This window comes from Lycorma delicatula, chromosome 6 (genome assembly GCF_047948215.1).
Source record: "Lycorma delicatula isolate Av1 chromosome 6, ASM4794821v1, whole genome shotgun sequence".
Lineage (NCBI taxonomy): Eukaryota > Metazoa > Arthropoda > Insecta > Hemiptera > Fulgoridae > Lycorma > Lycorma delicatula.
This window is the reverse complement of record NC_134460.1, coordinates 54,487,856-54,510,852: the sequence shown is the minus strand read 5'-3', so window position 1 is coordinate 54,510,852 and position 22,997 is coordinate 54,487,856. Positions and strand designations below refer to the sequence as shown.

Genomic DNA, 22,997 nt, shown 5'->3' with positions numbered 1-22,997 from the left:
AAATAAAAATCATAAGAAATTATTAATTACATACTCACAACCATGGTGTACACATCATGGTGTACACACCATGGTGTGTACAAAGCTCTTGAAGTTCAACGGACTTATTTTATCTGAGGTTAATGATGAGAGTCATTATGTACTACGATAATACATCATACATTCGGCTCGGTGATGAAGTTATGAAATCATTTCTCTTCCTACTTTCTATCCTATTCCTAGCATGGTATATTATGTTACTGAGTAAGCATTTTTAAGTGTGACATTTGTCACTTGTCAGGCTGCGTACAGTGGTGGTTGTAAATTATTATAATATATTATTAAGCAAACTAATATACTTGTATATTGTTTTCAGCTATGATTGGATTAATGAATCCTATCACTCTAAAAGTTATTTCGGTTTTGGCTTGATGAAGTAAGATTCAAAATTAATAACAAAGGATCCCTCATTACATAATAATTTAAAGGTACTTTTGCCTATTCAGTAAAGGGATGGGAGCTGGTGTGGTTTCGCGAGCTAAAGCACCAGTTACCTGACATACTGGCCGATCCAGTTTGAAACCTAGCCAATCTTGAGTTATTTTGCTGGTCTCCATGGTGCAAGTGTTAGCCTCGGCCTTTCATTTAGAGGTCCTGTGTTTGAATCCCAGTTAGGCGTGGCATTTTCACACGCTACAAAATTGTAATTTCATCTCATCCTCTGAAGCAGTGCCTAACGGTGGTCCTTGAGGCAAAAAAAAAAAAAAAATAATAATAATAATAATATTAATAATAAAAGGATGAGGTAGTTGAATGTAAGTTTACTTTGCAAGGATTTCTTTATGTAGTTTTTCACTTTGGTGCAGACCTGTGAGCTTCTTAATCTACTCTGAAGTTTGGTCTTGAATTGAGTAAAACGTTTCTTACAATGAATACTTATGGTTATGGATAAAATTTTAAACTATCTGATATTCTGAATCATCCCTCCATGGATCATGCTTTCCTATATATCCTTTGTCTTTCTTTATTATCCCTTCTCAGAATAATCTTGACATGATCTATATAATGTATTCTTATGTGCTAAATCAGATTAAAATATGTATTTAAATACCACAGAATTTTTTTTTCAGTAGCTACACATGTAATTTGTGCCATTATGCTGATAGTGTTTGGTATTTTGCTTCCTTAGTGGGATGATGATTCTTTCAGAATCATCATCAGATTTCAGAATCATTTGATACAGAATTGAATGGGGATGGAACTGTGTTTCTGGGAGTTGCACAGAAAATTAAGTATAATAATTGATATTCTTGTCAGTTAAAGTTAGCTCTCCAACTCTACCTGTAATCAATGAAATACTTTGTGTTCATGTTACAGTGTTCTCAATTAAAATTTTTTAATGTAATTGCCACCAATATTAAGAAAAATTTTACTTTTGGAATTTTTAATAGGTCTTTTAAAAAGTGAAAATTTACCCCTTCTTCTTCAGAAATAGATCACACAGTTTACTGTGTGGATTGATATATATATACTCGTGCGTGCACGTGTGTGTATAAATGAAGAGGAGACAATCCTCCTCTTCATTTAATACTCTGAAAATCTTCTACCATTTATTTGATATGGGTGATGAATCCAACATGCATTTAGTTCTAGCACTGTGTTTGTTTGTAGTAATTTCTTGGAAATTTTGATGTTTTAGATTAAAAAATGTTTGCGTCGAAGAAAAGTAGAAATAAATTTGTTAGTCTTTATTTTCCTCAGTGTCTTATTGTCACCTAAATTTTATTTCTTAATATTATAGTATGGGAAAATTACTGGGAAAATAAATGAAGTGACCATTTCATTTATATATATGACTTGTAGTTAATGATTTGATACCACACTAATAATAATTTTACTTAGTATAATACCGTTACGAAAAAGAAAATATGTGATAATAAAAATAATTAAATCCATATGATTTGTAAAATAGCAGAATTTTTATAAGATTTATTATAATGATTGTACATAATTAATTTTTTTTAATATAAAAATAAATGGTGGTTTAAAATTTACTTTAAATCTTCAGGAAGTTATTGTTTTATAGATAGATATTCATTTTATCATCTCTCCAAATTCAGAAAGTTGCAGTATTTATTCTTTTTTACTGAAAGATTTCCTTGGTATTGTTGTGGATAATTCAGTTTTATTGTTTATCTTTCAATTTTTTTTATTTTTTTTTTATATTTGGTAATTAAATTTTGTTCTTATTTTTAGCTAGGAAATGCTATTGCAGTACTTGAAAAAAGGATGCTTAAAGAAGATAAGGCTATGCCTGATAAGTATATTTATAATCTTCTTATTACTGGTTGTGCACATGCAGGATATACAAAAAAGGCATTTCAGCTTTATAATCAGGTAAGAAGTAGTTTTTTTGTGGGCGGTATTGGTGATATAAATTTATTATTATTTGTTGTATTGTTGAAAATCTTCTTTTTTTGTTTATCTTCAATATTTTATGTAGGATGTTAAACCATTACCTTTTTAAAATTTCATTTTTATTTGGTATTTTTTGTTATTAACTTAAAAACAACAAAAAGAGGTTAATTTTTATAAATGAGTTCTTGGTTTCTGTGATTATTTTTGAATAACTACTTCATAAAAAAATAATTCCAAAATTCCTGTAGATGTAGCAAGTTCAGAAAAATTTGTAATAGGTCATTAATAGTTTTGGTCAATGAATGGAAATATTTTCATTATAAATTATTTAATAAATGTGTACAGGTGATTAAAAATTGCACAAAAATCCTTCTGGTTTGAGAGATTAATATAGATTAAATTCCTATAAACATATGTCTGGAAATATTTTGTTTTCAAGTTACAGCAAACAAGATATTTGTCCTCATTGCTGCTTCAAGTGTATAATCAAGCCATAAAATAACTCAAACCAAGAGGAAAATTTGGTTGTTTTGTATGTCCCTTGACATGAAAAATATAATAAAACAGGTCCCAGGAGTCTGTATGTAGTGGTGAACTCGAAGTAGTAAACTCATCGCAATTATGCATATTTTGAAGTTGAGAGTTATCCTAGTAACGGCAGTTACTCTTATATTGATTTGAGTATTAGATCATGGATACCGATGTTCTTTAGTGGCTGGGTTTCAATTAATCATACATCTCAGGAATGTTCTAAAACTTCATTTATATTTGTAGATATCATCCTCTGAAGTAATACCTTAACATTGGTTCCAGAGGCTAAACAGAAAAAAAACAAAAAAGAAGAAATAGAAGTTTCAAAAATTTTATTTCAATGTAAAACAAAGCAGAGAGTTCCCGGAGGATCTCGCAGTATATATTTTTTCTTTTGGAGCTATTTTAAGAGGTAGAGTATTCAGTGAGTCACTCCCACAAATATTTAACAACTTAGTGGAAAAACTTGTCAGCAAGTTACTATAATCCTTGTCGATGTGTTACATCATATGATGGAAAACCTAAATATAGAATATATGAGTGGAAATGTTGGCCATCTTCAGGGTCTAGTATTCAGAACTTTGTGTGTTTTAAAGTTGAATTAAATGCTATTAAATCAACTGCCAATTTATAGTAAAAGTTCTTTTATAGATGTATAGATAAAAATATCACATTTTTAAAATGGCCAATTTTATTAGTTCACCTTTTATAAACTTATCATATTATATGGTTTAGATCTGAAACTATCTGGAGATTAGAGGAATCTGTTGGAATCCTGAGATCACAGAAAATAGAAATTTCTTAAAATTATTAATAAAAAAATTGTTAGTTTTGGATGATCAAAAATTTTGCTTGGGTGTTTTGTGGATATTTTATATTCATGTACCTGTTGCTTTAGAGTGACTATAATAATGTTATTTTTGATTGATTGTAGTAGAGAAAACTTAATGCTGCATCAGTATTAAATCTTTAAGACCAATGTTTTTAAAATGGTAGTTGATAATGTAAAGTTTAAAACATTGTTTCACTACAGAAAGGAGTAGATTAATTTATTGTTTACATGATCTACTTCAGTTTTTCTTGTGATTGTGTGCATGTGAACCATGTAAGGTTATGAGGCACTAATCAGAGTGGGTTTCTCTGAAAGTAAAGATGTTTATTATATAGCAACTCCTTTAGTGAACTGAGTGATTGTGTTATTTGCAGAACTGAATATTATCTGCATTGTAGTAGGCTAGACATGTCAGTTTACATCTGTATATTTGATTCAGTGAAGAAAGCAGTGCAACACTCTTCACTTTCTCTGATAAGTTTAGCAGTTTATTTATTCTGGTAAATGACTGTCTGGTGAACTGGAAGGTTTTTAAATTTCACTTTAGAGCAGGCACAGCCATTAAAAAAAGTTGGTAAAAATTATTTGGTGGTTTTAAAAATTTACAAATTTATTTTTAAACTTTATTTTTTAGTAAATCTGTAACAAGCAGTATTAAAAATATACCTTTTCTGTTATTCTTTATGTGCAGCATCAGAAGGAAATTGTAACCTTTTCTGCTATGCTTAAGACATTAACAAGGAAAAGGAGTAAGGACAGAGTTTTATTTAATTATTAATTCACTTGTTCACTTACTTGTTCAAAGTATAAATAAACTCACTGAAATTTAATGTGTAACTTCACTAGATTAAATAAATTCTTGATTTTATTAAAATATATGCTTAATTTATTTATTTATTTACAAGATAAAAAGTCACATAACATTTATTTCATAATTATTTTAAAAATTACAAAAAAAAATTACACTGTAAATCCTTGAACAGAGTGTGAAACTCTTGAATCTGGAGGTGTTAAATGACAACATGCTGATGTTAAAAATCCTAAGGTTGCCAATACAATTGATAAGGCTGCTAAACCACACACAGCTCCGCCTGCTACATCAACTACGTCTTTATCTATTTGTTTCATGTCCGATGCTAGTACTGCCAATACTCCACATTGTAACAGGCTAAATGTACTCAGTAGTATATAACCTGAAACAATATTTGCATTATTTTTTTATTTTTTACATTTATTTGCTTCATTAAAAACATAGATAAATATTTGTGTGTGATATCACTATTGAGAATAAAGTTAACATTTTATGGTTCTTTGATTACAATTAATAAACAATTTTTATTGTTAATGTTTATCATAATTTTTAATGTTATGCAGTAAATTGTTATTTGTAATCTGTATTTCTGTTTTTAGTTTCTTAATAGACCAAGTGAAAAATAACAATATTTAAAGAAATAAAGTATCATAATAAAATGTTTAACTTTTTTTTTTTTAAATTAAAATCTGAAAAAAGTTAGAGATATTAATGATTTAAAAATTAATATGGCTACCATTTTAAAATTTACTATTGAAAAATGTTCATTTTTATTATATATATATATATTTCACTTTCTTGTGGACAAGACAACTGCTGTAATTTTGTGTCAATCACTTTCAAATTGTTTCCTAAAAATAACTCAACCCAAAATCACAGTTGAGTTCATTTACAGCTAAAATCAGACCATGGGGTTGGAAATGGGATGGTTTTTTCGAAAAACAAAATATTGCTATAACTTTCTTATTAAGTAGAATATTGATTTCATTTAAAGTTCCTACTATTCTTTGGATAAGGGCCTAAAATTTATATAAGTAAAGTTTTTTTTTGATATAACCAACCATTGGCCCAGGGGGTGGAAAAAATAGGGTTTCAAAAAATATCATACCTTAAAAAAAACAAAACTTCATACTTAATAGGCACAGTATCGAATCATTTTAGTTTTAGTCCTCTAAACACTACTTAAAACCTTTGTCTATAACAATTTTTTAAATGACTGATCCTTATGGCAAGGGATGACCTAAACCAAAAAACAGAGAAAACAAAATATCACTACAACTTTCTTATTAAGTAAAATATCGAATTTGTTTAAAGTTATTATTATTCTTTTGATATAGGCCTAAAACTTATCAAAGTAAAGTTTTTTGATATAACCAACCATTGGCCCAGAGGATGAAAAATGGGATTTCAAAGACAAAAAAACCATACCTACCTTAATACGCACAGTATCAAATTGGTATAAGTTGGTCATTTTACTTCTAACTCTAAACATTACCTAAAGCTTTTGCGTGATACAACTTTTGATATGACCAACCCTTATGGCAAGGGATGACCAAAACATTGCTGGAATTGTAAGATGGGGCTTGTTATATGCTAAACATGTGAAACTTTTATTCATGTGCAACCATTTTCATATTGAGTAAATTTGAAGTTTTTCTTAACTTTAAGGTCAACATTTTTTTTATCCCCCTACATAGTACTGGTGAAATCTTCCTCCACCTTCTGGTGTGCCAAAAAGGATTTTTTTATCTTTATGAATGTCATCATACATACCAAATCTTATTAAAATATTTCATTCTGTTTTCGAGGTATGAATTTATATTTGTTGTAGGAAATTTTTTCTTATTTTAATGCGAGTTATTTTCTACCAGAATTTCTTCATGTATTTTATATATACAAAAAGGTATATATTTATATATACTATACTATATACTAGCATCTCCTTTGCAGCTTAGCCCACTCTATAAGATTACTTGTGTTTCCCTTTGAAGATTATTTCCAAGCCCAAATCTATTGAATATCTCATTTAGTATAGTTAGAAATGGGGAAATTTGCAGTCATTGTTTAAAATTTTTTTACCTTTCTTCAACTCGTTTAAGGTCGAATTTCAGAAAATCTAGAAATTATATTTAGGTATTCACATGAAGATTACACACCGCAAAAATCAAGTTGATATCTACATTTATTACCAAGAAATTAAAAAAAAATGTTAATTTAATTGTTACTTTGTTTTAACCCTTTAAACTCAGAATTTCAAAAAATCCTTTCTTATTGTGTGCATACATCATAAGAAGAATGTGTGTACAAATTTTCATCAATTTATCTTCATTCGTTTTTTGGGAATTGATTATGAATTGGTCACTGCATGTTATTTTATACATATTAAGGCAGTGTCTTGAGAGACAATTCTATAGACAAAAATACTTTTAAAAAAAAAAGTACATATAAACTTGGGTCAGAGAAGATTTGTTAGCGAGTTTTGACTCATGAAACATTTATCCCTGCTTTCTGCTCCCTCTGTGAAATTAAACCATACTAAAATTCTTTGGGTACAAATTGAGGGGTAAATAATGGGATAAAACATGTCGCAGACATGACCCTTTTTTAGGTTTGGAATAAAGTAACTTTGTTAATTTACAAATAAACAAATAAAAATTTCTATTTAACTTCGTAGAGAATTTAATTCTGAGAAAACTGATGTAAATAACATCTATTAAAATAAACTAAAATTTTAGAAGTTCATCTTTAATTAGTAATAAAACACATAAATTGGATCGGAAAAGTTATACAATTTTAAACAGAACAATTTTCACGAGTGTTTGACCAACATAATGTAAATGTAAACAAATAGAAAACTTATCAGTTACAGAAAAAAATGAATAAAACATAGATTTAAAAAAAATGAAAATCACGCAATTTTTGGTTTTTTTTTCTATAATTTATTAAGTACCAAAATGGTTACTTAATAAAGCTGCAAATATTTCTTCAAAGCAGTTTTTCAATGTGATCGCCATTCTGTTCAATGCATAGTTCAGCTTGGCAATTGCATACTAGCCGGGCACGTCTAATAGCATCATTATTACTCCTAATAGTAGCTCCAGCTTCCATTATACGATGTTTCAGTTCTTGTCTGCCAATGTGAGCAGAATAGACTAAAGTCTTCATCCTACCCCAAAGGTAAAAGTCCATTGGCATGAGAGTGGGACATCAAGGTGGCCATTTTATTGGTCCATTTTGACCATTCCATTGCTTACTAAATATGTTATTTAAATGTTTTACAATCCGATATGGTTCGATCTGAATAATTTTCCTAGAATTCATGCACAGCATCCAATTAATTTTTATTTACTTCATCATAAATTAACATGTCCATCAACTTTCAAAATGAAAACAAATTTGTGGTATCACCCACTGTGAATGACTGATGGAACAATAACAGCACAAACACCGCTCAAACAAATATTCAAGTGCTAGACACCAAACTTAAATCAGCTGTTATTGCTGACCTTTGAAAAAATAAAAATTTTTATGTTTTAGAAAGATGTCTTTCAGGTTTATTTTTATAATTTTTAGCATTTGTGTGTAAATTGCTCTGTTTATAATCATATCATTTTTCCGATCCAGTTTATGTTTTGTTTTTAATTAAAGTTGAACTTCTCAAATTTATTTTTAATTTTAGTAGATGTTATTTGCGTTGGTTTTCTCAGAATTAAATTCTCTACAAAGTTAACTAGAAATTTTTATTTATTTATTAGTAAATTAAAAAGTTATTTTATTGCAAATGTAAAATATGTATTTTCCATCAAAATGTTTTCATGTTTTACCCCATTTTTTAAAACCTAAGTGAGATAGAGGTCTGGCACCACTTTTATTCAATTTCTTAGATCAAGAACTCTAAGGAAGCACCAAATTTACCCCTCAAATTGTACCCTAAGAATTTTAGTATGGTTTAATTTCACACAGGGAGCAGAAAGCAGGGCTAATAAATGTTTTGTGTGCTGAAACTCAGTAACAAACTGTTTTCTGACCTATGTTTATATGAACTTTTTTCTTATTTTTGGTTAGAATCATCTCCTGAGAGATTGATGTGCAATTTAGAACCAACTGTTTATATATATATATATATATATATGTATATATTTTTTTTTAAATTTAAACTAATTCAATAACATATTGACCGCTGCTAATAAAATTGAAGATTAAATGAAATTGAAACCGCCAAAACACAGTAATTAGATAAGTTAAATTTATTATATTAATTTTCAACAATCGGTTTTTGTGGTATCCCGCATCTTCATTGGTGTTAAATTCTATATTTATTATATAAAAGTTGTTATTTTTAAGGATTTGTTATTTTTTCTGGAATTACAGTGTTTTCTATTTTCAAATTTTAAGACATTATATATTTATAAAATCATAAAAAAGTACCCGATAAAAAATTAAAATAAATAAAAAATTTATTTTTTTTATGATTAAATGAAAAATTAACATTTTCTCTTCTATCAATGTGCTGGCGTACATGTCATGTGTTTTACCTTGAGCTTACTGTATTGTTACTGCATAGCACACACCCATATGTGTACTTAAATTCATTGTTGCAAGTAATTGTTTAATATAAAGTTATTAAACATTTTCAAAGTGCTATCATAACTGGTGTTTTGGTTTTTCCTATTTCATTTGCTTTTTAATAAATTTAATTAAAGTCAATGTGTGTGGTCATTAGCTGCTAATAAACGCCAACAGTATGGAGGAAAACTAGATCCAATGTGTTTAATATTGGTAATTTTCAGCAAATCTTTCTGTTAAATATGATTTCAGATACTGGCATTTTGACAATCATTAGTTTCCACGGTGCTATTTCATTGAGATATTCTAGCTATTTGTTAAATGGAACCAGCAGTTTTTTTTAATTAATGCAGTTTAATATTTTATCCAGATTACACAGAATCTGATTTGATTAATAACCAGATAATCACCTGTAATATATATAAATTGTCAAATAATTTCAATTTTAATTTTTGTGTTCTGTAAGCAATTATCTATGTTATATTAGTAGAGTTTTAGGTTCTCTTTCTTATAAATTTATAATCAGCTAATTTACTTTTTCTAAGTGGTATATGTAAAAAAATAATTACCTGTAACGTAATGCCTGTGTGGTAACCACCTTGAAGTTCTGCAGCCTATCATACCAAGTATTAAACAAACAAATCCAGATATTGCTCCAAAATCCAGGTAATACTGTCGGCCATTCTGAAAATGTAATAGTATTATTTATATCACAGAAGGTAAAATATTCTGCATGCCATAAATTATCTGATTGATTTGCAATTTTTTTTTATTGTTATAAAAAATTTCTCAGTTTTTAGTTGTTATCTCATATTTTTGATTAATATTCTTTAAATGTTTTATTGTCAGTAATTTTTGTTTTAATATAATAGTCTGACAATTATTATGTAGTTGGAGAGGGTTGTTGAATTATAGTTTGTTTTTTCTATTTAAACTTTGAAATATGTATGATAAAGATAGTCTTAGCTTTTTTTTATTCATTTATTAAAATTATTAGATATCTAGAAACAGGATGCCCATTGCTTGCTTGAGTGGTTTCAAAATAGTGTATAAAGAAATAACTTACAATTCATTAGGTTTTATTTGTATATGTCTGTAAAATATTTGTTATAACAGTCGCATAACTTATCTGTTATGAAAAAAGTTTAACTGTGAAAACATTTATTTACCATTTGAATAAAGTTTTTTACTCTGGTAACTAAGGTCTTTGTCCTTGCAGACTATTATTTGATTGATGGAACATTAAAGTCGGTAAGTGTGCAAGTAAACAATTTATTCTTTTAGTAAAATTTTAAGATACAAGACACATGATTGTATCTCACCCACCCTGCTGACCAATTGCAACTAAAATTAAATATCAATGGCTCATATTCAGAAGTTATATAAAATTTCATAAAAATCATTCCATTTTTAAGATATCAAGCAAAACGATAACTGATGGAAAAAACAATAAAAAATTAGCTTGTTATTTCTCTACCTGAATGAAATCACCCAAATACATAACCTTAGTGATAACTAATGTAATGGAATTACCTAATTAGTACAAGAATGTGACTAGTCCATAAACAAAAAAAAAAAAAAATATGAAAGGATACTTGGATCATTCTTTTATGGAAGTTTTAATAAGATCAAACGCCATCAGAATGTGAAAACATTATTTATCTATACTTTGAGTAAAATTTTGAAATATAAGACACAAGTCTGTATCTCCCTGCCCTCTTGACGTTGACCAAATATAATGTCATCACTGTCCATGTATAGAAATCATCATGCTAATTTCTGCATATGGACTACCAGAATTTCCATCCATCCTGGAAATATTGAATAAAAATGAGACTAACATATGTACAGCCAAGACTAACATATAGCCAAGAAAGTAAAGATTATTATTTATTATTTAAAATATTAAATATTGTCATCAGTTTAGTTATTACAAGTTAATGTTAGTGTAAAATAATATTAAATGATGCCAAGAAAATCATTTTATAATAGATATAAAACAATTTGTCTCAGTCATCAGTTGACACTTGCTCTTGTAATGACTTTGAGAAAAGTCAGTTTTAATGGCAAATACGAAAAAAATGCAACCAGAATTATTTGAAAATCATCAAACAGGATATGAAACAAAATTGTACAGTTTATTAAAAATATTAGTAGAAATAAATTAAATAAATGTTCATGTAAAAGAGTAATAAATATGAATAGAAAGTTAGAAATATATTAAACCATTAAATTGATAAAAAAAAAAATAATTTTAAATTACTTCTATAAAAAAGGAAGACTACATTTATAAATTAAATTAATAAATATGATTAGAATATAAGTTTCATAATCTTTAAAAAAAATGTTTAATTGTTGTATCTTAAACTCTTTGTGTGTGTCATATGAGTAACAATGGGTAACGTTCCAATTAGAAAAATAAATATACATTGTTTATTTAGTATTAGCGAAGCTTATATCCATTTTCTTTTTGAAGAATTCCACTAACAGAAATTTTGTGTTTTACTAATTTTTTTTGTAATATAAATATATTTTCACCCCTTTGATTGATATATTAATGTAATTTTGGATAAATCTAATTTATTGTGGGATTTTATAGATATTTTTACAACATATTATATTGATATTCCTTTTTGTTAATTTTTAAGAACTAATTTGTTTTATATTTTCTCCGGATTCTAACATATGTAACATTGCATTGGTTTTAACTATTTCTATAATGTTTTACTTAAATTGTGCCTTACATACCTTTGATAATATATATAGACAAAGAAGGCAGGTGCCACCTCCACTAAAAAGAAGTATTAATCCTGCAAACCATAGCGGTTCTGATGGTAACCTTTGGCTGCTTATATTCATCCAAGAATTTGATTTATTTGGTGAATTACTCATAAATTGTAGTTTTACTGGAGAATTTGCCAGAAGTGGTATCGCAGATTGATTATCTTGTCTGTAGTTTGGTGAGATTATTGCAGTGTTTCTTTGGTTTGCTAGTGATTCGTTCTCTGTTAGGCTTGTCTCAGCTGGTGACATGAAGTGTGAATATGATTTTAATCTTATTGGAGCTGTATTCTGTCGTTGTATTCTGGGTGTTGAACATAATTGTGCTGTTCTTCGAAAATCTCTTACCTATGTAAATAAAAAAAAATTTTATTTCTTTTAAGTAAATTACAAAATGATTTTTAAAAAAATAAACATCTTATAGATTTATTTTCTTTTTAGTGATGATAATAATAAAAAAAAACCTCTATTTACAAACAATATAAAAAAATAGTTCTTATGGACACTTAAGTAAAGATATTATTGAATATTTATAGAAGGTTGAGTGCCTGATTAAGTGTTAATTAATCAGAACTTTTATTATAAATTAGATTAATATATTTTACTAGAGATTTTGAATTTGGGAATTTATTTCTTTGTAACTTTTTTCTATTTACTACTTCTGCTATCTTTAGTGACAGTTTCTAAAATTAGTTTCTTAAAATTTCAAAAATTTAGTAATCATCTAAAAGAAAAATCTAGTTTTGTTTAATTTAACTGGTTAATAGGAATCATTTTATTGAGACTGTTGTGATGATAGATGTTAGGTGATAGAAAAGCTAGAAAGAAATATGAATAACAGAGGGGTTTGAAAATTTTTGTCACAGGATAATGATGAGAATTGGAAGTTAATTAAAGTTAGAAGTCAAGTGTTTTTAAAATAAGTCAGAAAGAAATATTTATGGAAAAATATATTTTTTTTAAACACTAGAATTAGAATGTTTGAAGTAAATATTCAGATTTGTTGAATGTAGTAAATACATTAAGATAAGCAGATGGGCAGGAAGGAATTAAAAAATGTATCAAATCAGTCAAATATGTATTCAAACATTTTGATTAAAGCAAGCTTGATTTTTAAAACTATTCTGTAATGTTATATGGTTAAATCTGTATATTCTTATAATATTGAAATTTAGAATGTATATGAATGTTTTATAACTTAATTTGATTTAATTTTAATACTTACATTGTCAGCTTGTCGATGTCTGTTTGGTGGTAGTATTGTTGAATAAGATCTCCTTAATGTTTGTTGTCTGTCTACTTGGGCCATCATTGGTGCTAATACATTTGCAGCATGGGCATTACGTCGTCTTGATGGTACACTTGATGATCTTTGACGTGCTCTTATTACTTCGTAACGTTTTGATGGTTGCTGTTGCTGCTGCTGCTGTTGTTGTTGGTGGTAACGATCTCGGGAAAGATTATTTGGTGCTGTTGATTCAATATGCCTGTATGTTGGTCCCTCACCAATTGGTGATTCCCTCATAGATAAATTTAGATAATCAAGCCTATCATCATATCTGTCAGTACTTTGATAGTATCTTTGGTTATCATCACATCGTTCTGGATATTGTTGTTCTTCAATATTATCATTATTATCATCGACATCATCGTGCTGATTTTGAAAATATTGTGATGATTTTAACTCATTTTTGTATAATTGTAAACCTTCATCATCTACAAATGTTTCATTATATGCATAGTATGGATTATTTGGGTATTCGTAACGTGACATTCCAAATAATTTATTGTTAGAATATTTATTAAAAATATTACTAGACTGTTTTTAATTAAAATAAGAAATATTTTTCATTACTTTTAAACAGGTTTTTTCATTCAATTTAATATTATTTTAAATTTATTTTTCTGTTATATGAAATTGAATTATATACCAATAAATGTTAATATTTTACAAAATTTTCAGTTTTATAATTTTTTGTCAGTTGTATCTCTTTTATTAATTTTTGATCTATGCATCATATAAAATAAATGTGTCGATATTTTGTTTTATTTCTGTAGTAGGTCTTTTCTAATTCCTGTATAAAAAAAAAAATACTTTTATAATATTCTTATTATATCAGTATTAATGATGTAGTTATTTAGTAAATAGTAATAGATAGGACTATAAATAAGATTAATGAATTTTAACAAAAATATTTAATTCTCATGTCCCATACATGTGAAATGAAGTTGCATTCGTTATTATAATTATTGTTGATGTTATTAATAATAATAAAATAATATTGTACAGAAATAATATTGCAATGAAATTAAAAAAAAAAAAAAGACAATATATTAGTTTAGATTCATCAGTTTGACTGATAAAACGTAAACAAATAAGTTGTCTTATCAGTTTTATTTAGAATAGCTAGTTTGTACCTTTCAGTTTTATTAAACTTTTAAATTATATAATTGTAATAATACATAAGCAGTTAAAAAATAAACCATAGTTTTGTTTCCTTCCTTTTAATATATCTATAAAGCTGGTGCTTGTGAATATGTTAAGATATGTTGTTTGAAAGAGTGAGTCTCAGTCAGTGTTATTTGCACGGACAAAAAGTACCTAATAGTGTGGCATAAAAAAGGGGGTTCAAGGTGTCTTGAAACTTTCATTAAAGTTATAGCACAGTTCGGGGATGAATTTTTATCTTAAGGAATTAGAGTACTATCAGGAAAAATCGTTTTCTAAAAATAACATGTAGACTACTATATGTTATGAGGGCAAGTTAAAAATTATCTACACTTTTTATTCTATAATTTATTTACAGAAAGGTAGGGGTTCAACATGTACGTCATTTTTCTACATAGTCACCTGCCTTGTCAATGCACTCTGTCCAGCGGCCCACAAGCTGTTTGCGTATTCCTTCCAAGAACAAGATTTTTGGTTGGTCTCAAAGCCCTCTTGCGCCTGTTCCTGCACTTCTAAGTCTGTGGAAAATCAGCGACCTTGCTAAGCATCCTTGAGTGGCCCAAATAGATGAAAGTCAGATGGAGCAAGAGTTAGGCTTTAGGGAAGGTGTTCCAGCACCTCAAAATTCAATTTATTGATGGTTTGGACGTGTGGTGAACCACATGTGGATGAGCATTGTCGTGCAACACACTTTCTTTGACAATAGACTTTGGCAATTGTTATGAATTGCTGACTTCAGCTTGTTTTCCAACATTTCAGTTGCACTGTTGATTGAGGTCTCTTTTTCCATGAAGTCTTCCAGTGTCGGCCTTTTACGTTCCAAAAAAACAGTTATTGCCGATGGCTCAGTCTTGAAGTTTTTCTTCATCAGATATCCTGGGTGTTCCCACTCCATACTCTGCCAATTTGATTTTGGCTCATAAACCCGTGCTTCATCACCGGTGACTATTCTGCTCAAAAATATGTTGTCTCCCTTGTTGAAGTAATCAAGTAAGCGTTGGCAGATGTCAACACATATGAGCTTGTGTTCTGCAGTAAGCTATCCTGGTATCCATCGCGTACAGACTTTACGGAAGCCTAGATTGATGTGCAAAATCATGACTGGCGTTCAAAGAAGATGCTACTTCATCAGCGGTAACTTGCCAGAATAGCCGATCTCTCGAGCTTGCTGAATCTTGTATTTTTTTTGCAAAAAAATACTTTTGCATGATAAAACACTGTCTGTATTGTGATAAAAGTCTACATTGAATCTCAGTCCCTTTCACACTCTCTGACCAGAGAAATTAGATTACTGCTTACTGTTCCTTCTTGGTGCAAACTGCTAGCAGAGCAAACATGTGTACGCTGTTATAGCTGGAAGGTAAATGAGGCGATCGGGATCAAATTTTGCACACGTGACTGTAATCATACCAACTCTAAGCACGCATGTGCAGAAGGCAGTAAGACAACCTTGAAGGTGTGTTATGTAGAAGTGTAGATAATTTTTGACTCGTCCTTATATATTTCAAATTTAATATCTGTTTTTTTAATTAATGAAAAGACACCGTTAAAAAGCATTTGCCACACTCATATACAGATACATAGTAAAACTAAATTATATATCCAGATGACTAACAGAACATTGATTCTGTGAGGAATAGTCGTATAAAGAATGATACAGTTGCTTGTACTGCATGTGTATGGTGTATGAATTAGTTACATCATTATTGTTATTGCGTAGTAAAAACTATCCAAATTACTGTAATAAATGAAAATGTTATTATTATATTGAATTGATGATTAGAAAGTTGTAAATGATTAAATGTGAAAAGAACATACATTTCATAATATTAATACATGTTATATGTAATAGTACCAGTGACCATAAGGCCTGAGTGCGTGGAGCTCTTACTCTATGAATATTTTATTTTTATCAGTTCATAAATATGCATTATTTGAATAATGTCTTCATTTTAAGAAGTAAACATTCAAATTAGAACAAAAACAGTAATTTTTAATACTTGAATAGAACAGCACAATATTCAACAGTAACTAACATACCTCATTTTGTCATCTGGAAGTAGCTGTACTTGAAAACAGAGTAATAGCAGGTTGTATGTCTTGGGGAGAATTGCTGTTGTAGGTGGCAACATGGGTTGTAGTCAATACAGATTGTTTGAGCTTTTTTTCTGTATCCATGCATTTACCGTATGTTTTGAATTCATTGCACTACCGATTGATTGTTCATTTACCTTCTATGTCGTGAGGTTGTTTTAATTTTGTTTTATTTAAAGATTTATTTTATACAACAGATAAATAGTTATTACTTCCAAACGTTTCAGATTTTTTAAATTTTACATTTTTGTATTAATCATGTGGTACGTTACTTTTGAAACAAAGCTAGAATAAATTATATCCTAATTAAACGTTTACGGCTGGTTAGAGGTACTTTTACATTGTACACCTTTCATTGAGAAGCCAAAATGTAGTATTTCAGAGATAGAAAAACCCTGCAGGTTTTGAAGAAGTGTATGCAATGAATTGTTTCACTACAGAATGGGTATTGTGCAGTTTTGTTACTATATAACTACCTCCATTTTTTTACTTCTTTGTGTGAAGTAAAGGAAGTAGTATTGTGATCGCGAAAAATTTCGATTTTCAGATTTCAACGGAAATATTCATTTTGACCATCCCTGAATCCATTTTGACCAGTTTCGGCGTGACGTTTGTACGTACGTATCTCGCGTAATTCAAAAACGATTAGCCGTAGGATGTTGAAATTTTGGATTTAGGACTGTAGTAACGTCTAGTAGTACACCTCCCCTTTTCATTGCAATTGACCAAACCAAAAGTGTCCAAAAACGCCAAAAATCCAGAAAAAACTTGGATTTTGGCCTTTGAAAAAATATTAAAGATTATTAATGAAATACAATTTTATGTACTTTTCATTAAAAAAATGTGTATATGTAATTAAATAGGCGTACAGGGAATTCATGTGGTGTCCACATCAGTTTTTTTTAAAGAATGTGTAACTATTCTTTTTGGCAAAGATTTTACTTTAATGTATGTAAAAACAAGTATAAATTAACGTTTTTAATGTTCTAAATATAGATCTGTATGGTTCCTACTAATGGATGTCAAAAAAAAAATAATCTGACACCTCGTTTTTATAGCTTGAAAAGTCGTTCTGATTTTTTGAGTTATCCTCAGTTGATATATTTTAGACTGGAATATACGTAAGCATAATAAATATTTAATAATAATTACAAGAATAGTGTTTTATTAAGATGCTTTAAAGAGAACTGTGCGGTTTAGTCTTGTTGCAATTGATCATCCCGGAAAAAAATGTTATAAAGTACTTAAGAAAAATTTAGAAAAAAGTCTATAATTATATCCTTTCAATGGCTTTGGAACTAATCTTTTCTCTTTGGATCAGTGATTTTGCAGTTATTTATCATTTTTTAAGTAATAACGTGTTACAATTGGAAAACATATTTTTTGAAGTTAAAAAAAAAACTGGATTTGAGTAAAAATTAATATTGGCTTAAAACTATTTTCTGTAAAAAATAAAAATCCTATGACTTTTGATATTTTTTTTTGTAAGGGGGATAAAAATGTTACCTTTTTATTAAAAGTAGAGCGTTTTACATCTTTTTTACCCCTATTCTATTCGCCAAGGACCGAATATTTTTAAAGTTAATATTATCAAAAAGAAATAATTTATCTTTTGTTTATTAAGTTATTTAGTATTCAGTTTATAGTAAAGTTATTTTTTAAGTAAATATTTTTATCTACCTTAGTTTACGCGAAGTTTGTGTATTACGCAAAAGTTACAAAATTGCTTTGTTTCCGTATCGGTGTGCGCAGGATTATGAATAATCATTAAAGTAGGTGTTTGAAAAAAAAAAATTATAATAATTGAATATACAAGTAATAATTAGTTATAGTAATTGTAATTGAAAGCATTTTTAATTACACCGTTTACAAAACCTTTTACAGAATGGTATAAGATTGTTATCCGAGTTTATTTCGCATGGTACATTTTTTTTAGCGGCAATTCGTTTTTGCTTATTGTTTACAGTTTTGAAAATGTACGTTTAAACTATTTTACCAACTACTGTATTAAATTGTTTTTTAAGTTACTGCTGCGGTTATTTCTTTGTACTGTTTGTACTGTTAACAATATTATTATTGACTAATTAATTAATTATTGACTAATAGTAGTAAATAAAATATTTTATAGAAAATTTTAATTTTATTTTTTTCGTAAAATAACATCAATTATAAATATATATGTATGTATATATTTAATGAAATTTTATAATAAATTTTGCAGACTTACATAAAACGATATAAATGTATGTATATATATTTGACGTCGACTTGTGTTATTCCGACAGGATGTGAAGTTTAAAAGGCACTAGCTGAACTGCACTCTAACACACCTCTCTTTAGACTTACAGAAGTTTTTTATTCGTAAGAATCATGTTTCGATAGCTGACTGGGAAGGGGTTCTCTTGTAGGGAGGAAGTGGGTTTAACCGTCAGTTGTAAAGTCCTGTACGGGGGGAGGGGCTCTAACTCTACTGTTCTATTGTATATATAGTGAAACAAGGTGGTACTAGGTATGACGTCGGATTTGGGGGGGGGGGGGGACTACGAGCTTTTCAACGGCACGCGCCAAACGGTCGTGATGGCTGTAAGGTATAATGCAGGTCCGAACATCTGCTCTTATTGCTCATTTTGGCGATTTAAATGTAAACCAGTTGCTTCACAAAAATAATAGAATGCTTTTATATTTATTCCGTTTTTATCTAATTTTTTTAATATTTGGAAGCTATAAATATTACGTTTCCTGCCTTTTTTAACCGTGGAAAAATAATTAAAAAGACTCAGAACAATAGATTTTTATTACAGTAGTTAACAATAAAAACGGGTGAAATTTGCATACGTATGCATTAAATAATATGTATTATTTAATAAAAAGAATCGTTCCTATACAACTAAGAACCGTGCTTATATATAGTGAATTCCGGTTAATAGGACCTCCGGCTATTCAGGCCAAGCGTTTAATCGGGTCATTTTTGTAAAATTAGAAACATATTGGTATAATTGATGTAAACTTACGCCAGTTTAACGGTTTAAAATGCCATTATAATGCCTAATAGTTCGTTTATTTTTTTATTTTAAAAGTAAAATAACACAATTTTATTAGTGATGTAAGTCGTTTAACCGTTGTTTAAACGCTATAGGGAGGGAGTAATTCTCTTTAACTACTAGGAGAAAACTTTTGTTGGTTCTGCATTTTTCTGCATTGTACTTAATTCTTTGAAGTTGTTTGAAAGTGATGACAATACAATCGAAAAGCTTAATCACAACCGAACGAAGTTGAAGACGAACCGAAGTCAAACGCGTATCTATACACGATGCAAAAAGTTCATTGACGGACGTTAGCAGAATTTTATGCAAGAGGTAGTGAAAGAAGCCCGCTAGCGGAACTGCGAGTCTGTGCCAAATTTGTTGAACGCTAGGTAATGAAAGAACACGACAGAGCAAAGTAGAAAATTTGTTTTCAAGAAGTTTAACCAAGTAAGAGACATTAAAGGAGGAGATATTTTTGTATTTTACTGACCATAAAAGGCATTCATTATTTTGAGTTTCGTTTTGTTGATCAAGCTTTCTTTTTATTAAATATTTAAGACAGCGAAAACAATTTAATCCTTTTTTATTTAAAAAATGTCTTTTAAATAATTTTATATTGTTTTATAAATAACATTCCTAATAATAAGACGTTAAATCCTTTTTAATATTTAGTATGTACTTTACTGTACTTATGCATTTTTCGTTAATATCGCTTAATAGGGCCATATGATCCCAGTTACGATAATACGATAGTTATGTGTGTGTGTGTGCGCCCACACACGCACACACACAACACACCTATATACAGGTTTCCCGAAGAAAAACCTCAAACATCTGAAGGGAAAAATTGTTAGAAGTAAGGAAAAGCCTTTCCGAACGTATACGAGAACAATTACTGGAGAAAAATTGAAGGGAACAAAAAGAAAAAGAAATAGTCTATCTTTTTGTGGTCCATAATTGGCCGGCAATGAAAATAAATCAAAAAGATTGATAATTGTTTTTTTGAGTTTGGAAATTCCAACTTTACCTAAAATATTTATCGTGGTAGAGTTTTGTGTGTTAAGGACGGCTTGTTAAAAGAAAAAAAATCGTGTGATCTGGTAAAGATGTATTGAGGTGTGCTGTACCTAAAAAAGAATTGAAATTAATTTAAATTTGACTCGTGGCTGTTTTTAGTTTGTCATAAAAAATATACTTAAAAATATCACTGGAAATAAAACGAAAAAACTTTCAAAAGTAGTTTCATTAAGCCGCAAATCTTTAAACTGTGTCATTTTTAATTCTTTTAATTCTGTACTTTTTCAAATATCGATTTGACATGTATTCTTATTATGATTTTTAAATGAGGCTTCAGGGTGGAAGAAATAATTATTTCAGAAATAGAACAATTTTTAATTGCACCTCTTTAAAAATATACTTATGTGCAAATAACCAAAAATATTATTTGAGTTGATTTAAATTCTGCAGTTGGTTTAACAAGTAATTAAACATTTTTAAAAATTATTTTTCAGTTTATGAGAAAATAAGTATATAAAGTAGAAAGTGAGGCGATATAGTAATTTTCAATTTTATTACTTTAGGGATGGTTTAAAACTTTTAAGTTGTATGTAAATTTCGGGAAAATTCTGCAACCGTTACGAGTTTTATTTATTAATCTTTTCTTCCTTTTTCCGATAAGAAATTTACATCGTAAGCAGTAACAAATGATGTGTGAAGAATTGATGCGTTCAGGTATTCCAAATGGTTGGACAGACACACACACACACACACACACACACACCACAACATAGCATTACTAAAATAAATTTGTATCATGTTTTGTGACATTTTAAAAATTTTATTTTAATTTTACTTTCTCGTCTAGGTAGCGCTATAGTAGAGCTATTCCTGTAGAAGGGAAAGTATTGTAATCGATTCAATTTGGGCATATGCGGTTTTCACCGGATCTTGATGTTTTGACACCCCCTAAGGAACCCAAAAAACCGGATGGAAATTTTCCAGATGTTAATGTTCGGTTTCTGTATGACCTCTGATTGTTAATGTTAATGGCCAATGTTAGTTTAATGTTAACGGCCTCTAAATCATCTTATATCTCCAGAACTACTGGGCCGATGGTTCATTACTCCTTTGATATTGTCGGACAGTATTCTTCACAAGTCGGAGTTGATGATCGTTTCGTTTTTTTGTTTTTTGTTGCCAATCATTTAATCGCTGTTTGGTTCGATATAATTCTTTTGATCTTAATTTGTGCACACGTTGTCTAGTTTCAACAATCGTAACTGTCCACTTTATTAAAGAATTGGAGGATCGTATCTCACTTTCAAATGAAATAAGTTTAAATGAAGTGCAGTAAAAAATGTGTATGTAATTTAATAGGCGTACAAGGTAGTCATGTGGTGTACACATTAGATTTTTTCTATTGTATTTATTGATTTTCCTGCTTTTTCAATTTAAGTTTTTTTCATCCTTTTTTAATGATCTTTTTTTGGCGAATACTCGAATTTTTAATTTATTTTTGAAAATACTGTACTTGAAATGGTATAATGTAATCATTTTCTAATCAACATGATTCTCTGTTGTAGATAATTTATTCGTTAAGTAATATATTTGTTAAGAGTTTTTATTAATGTTTACTATTTATTTATCGATTAAGTTTATATTATTACTATTTCAAAATTTTGTAGACCCAACCGAAAAATTTTTAAATACTGCATGAACGCTATATTTATAATAACTAGAAATTATAGTGTATGATTTTTATCTATGTCCTTATGAGTTTCGTATTGTCTGGCAAATAAACATTTCCGTTAATTTCAATATAAGTATACATTGATGTATATTTTATTTAGAAAAGTAACATTCTTTCTGTGATATTTCCTTTCTTTTATTTAATTTAAAGATCTAATGATGTTGAAAGGTTTTTCGTCGAATGATATGTCCTAAAAGAATTTTGTATATATAATAGCGAGATGATTTGGTATTCTATGTAATATGTTAATAGTCGGTCGACTTGTGATCTGAAATACGCCGATGAGCAGCTGCTCTCTATCTGGCTTCTGGCAAACACAGCTGCTCCTTGTGTTCTTTCGCTCTCCAATAATTTCTCTCTTTCTTCTCCTACAATTTTTTTCTTTATATCGTTTTCTATTGAAACCACTCCTGAATATGCAACGGTATCGGAATCAATGGTAAACAAGTGTAAGGGTCATCAGGAAAAAAAAGACAAATGAAATACGTTTATATTTTCAACTTGTAATCTTTTATAATTCTAAAACGAGTTGAAAATTATTATCGGTGAATTTGGTTATATGTATATTAATTGAACTATTGTTATTTCTATTTCGTAATTCAACAGTTAATTATTAAATTTTATGATTTTATTTGAAACATTTAATTAAATTATATTTAGATTTTAGTAGTGATCTTCAAGTTATAAGATTTTATCAGTTTTATACAGTTTGGTATTTTTAGTATTTTGATCGATTGTCTTCTATTGAAAACTAAACAACT

The 22,997-nt window shown here is 28.7% G+C and overlaps 2 protein-coding genes across 2 annotated transcripts in view; one reads left to right on the top strand and one right to left on the bottom strand.

Annotated features, from left to right (window-relative positions):
* The window catches only part of LOC142327076 (pentatricopeptide repeat-containing protein 1, mitochondrial), a 71,058-nt gene that overhangs the window by 5,180 nt on the left and 42,881 nt on the right, over window positions 1–22,997 (top strand). The window contains exon 3 of the mRNA XM_075369908.1: window positions 2,236–2,376. Within this exon, the coding sequence (XP_075226023.1) occupies window positions 2,236–2,376 (141 nt within the window). The remainder of the gene's footprint in view (window positions 1–2,235; window positions 2,377–22,997) is intronic.
* On the bottom strand, window positions 4,601–13,692 carry spdo (sanpodo). Its single transcript, XM_075369087.1, has 5 exons — window positions 13,626–13,692; window positions 13,144–13,535; window positions 11,886–12,266; window positions 9,707–9,821; window positions 4,601–4,953 (listed from the first exon to the last, which is right to left on the bottom strand). The coding sequence occupies exons 1-5, from the start codon at window positions 13,690–13,692 to the stop codon at window positions 4,721–4,723; spliced, it is 1,188 nt and encodes a 395-aa protein (XP_075225202.1). The 3' UTR covers window positions 4,601–4,720.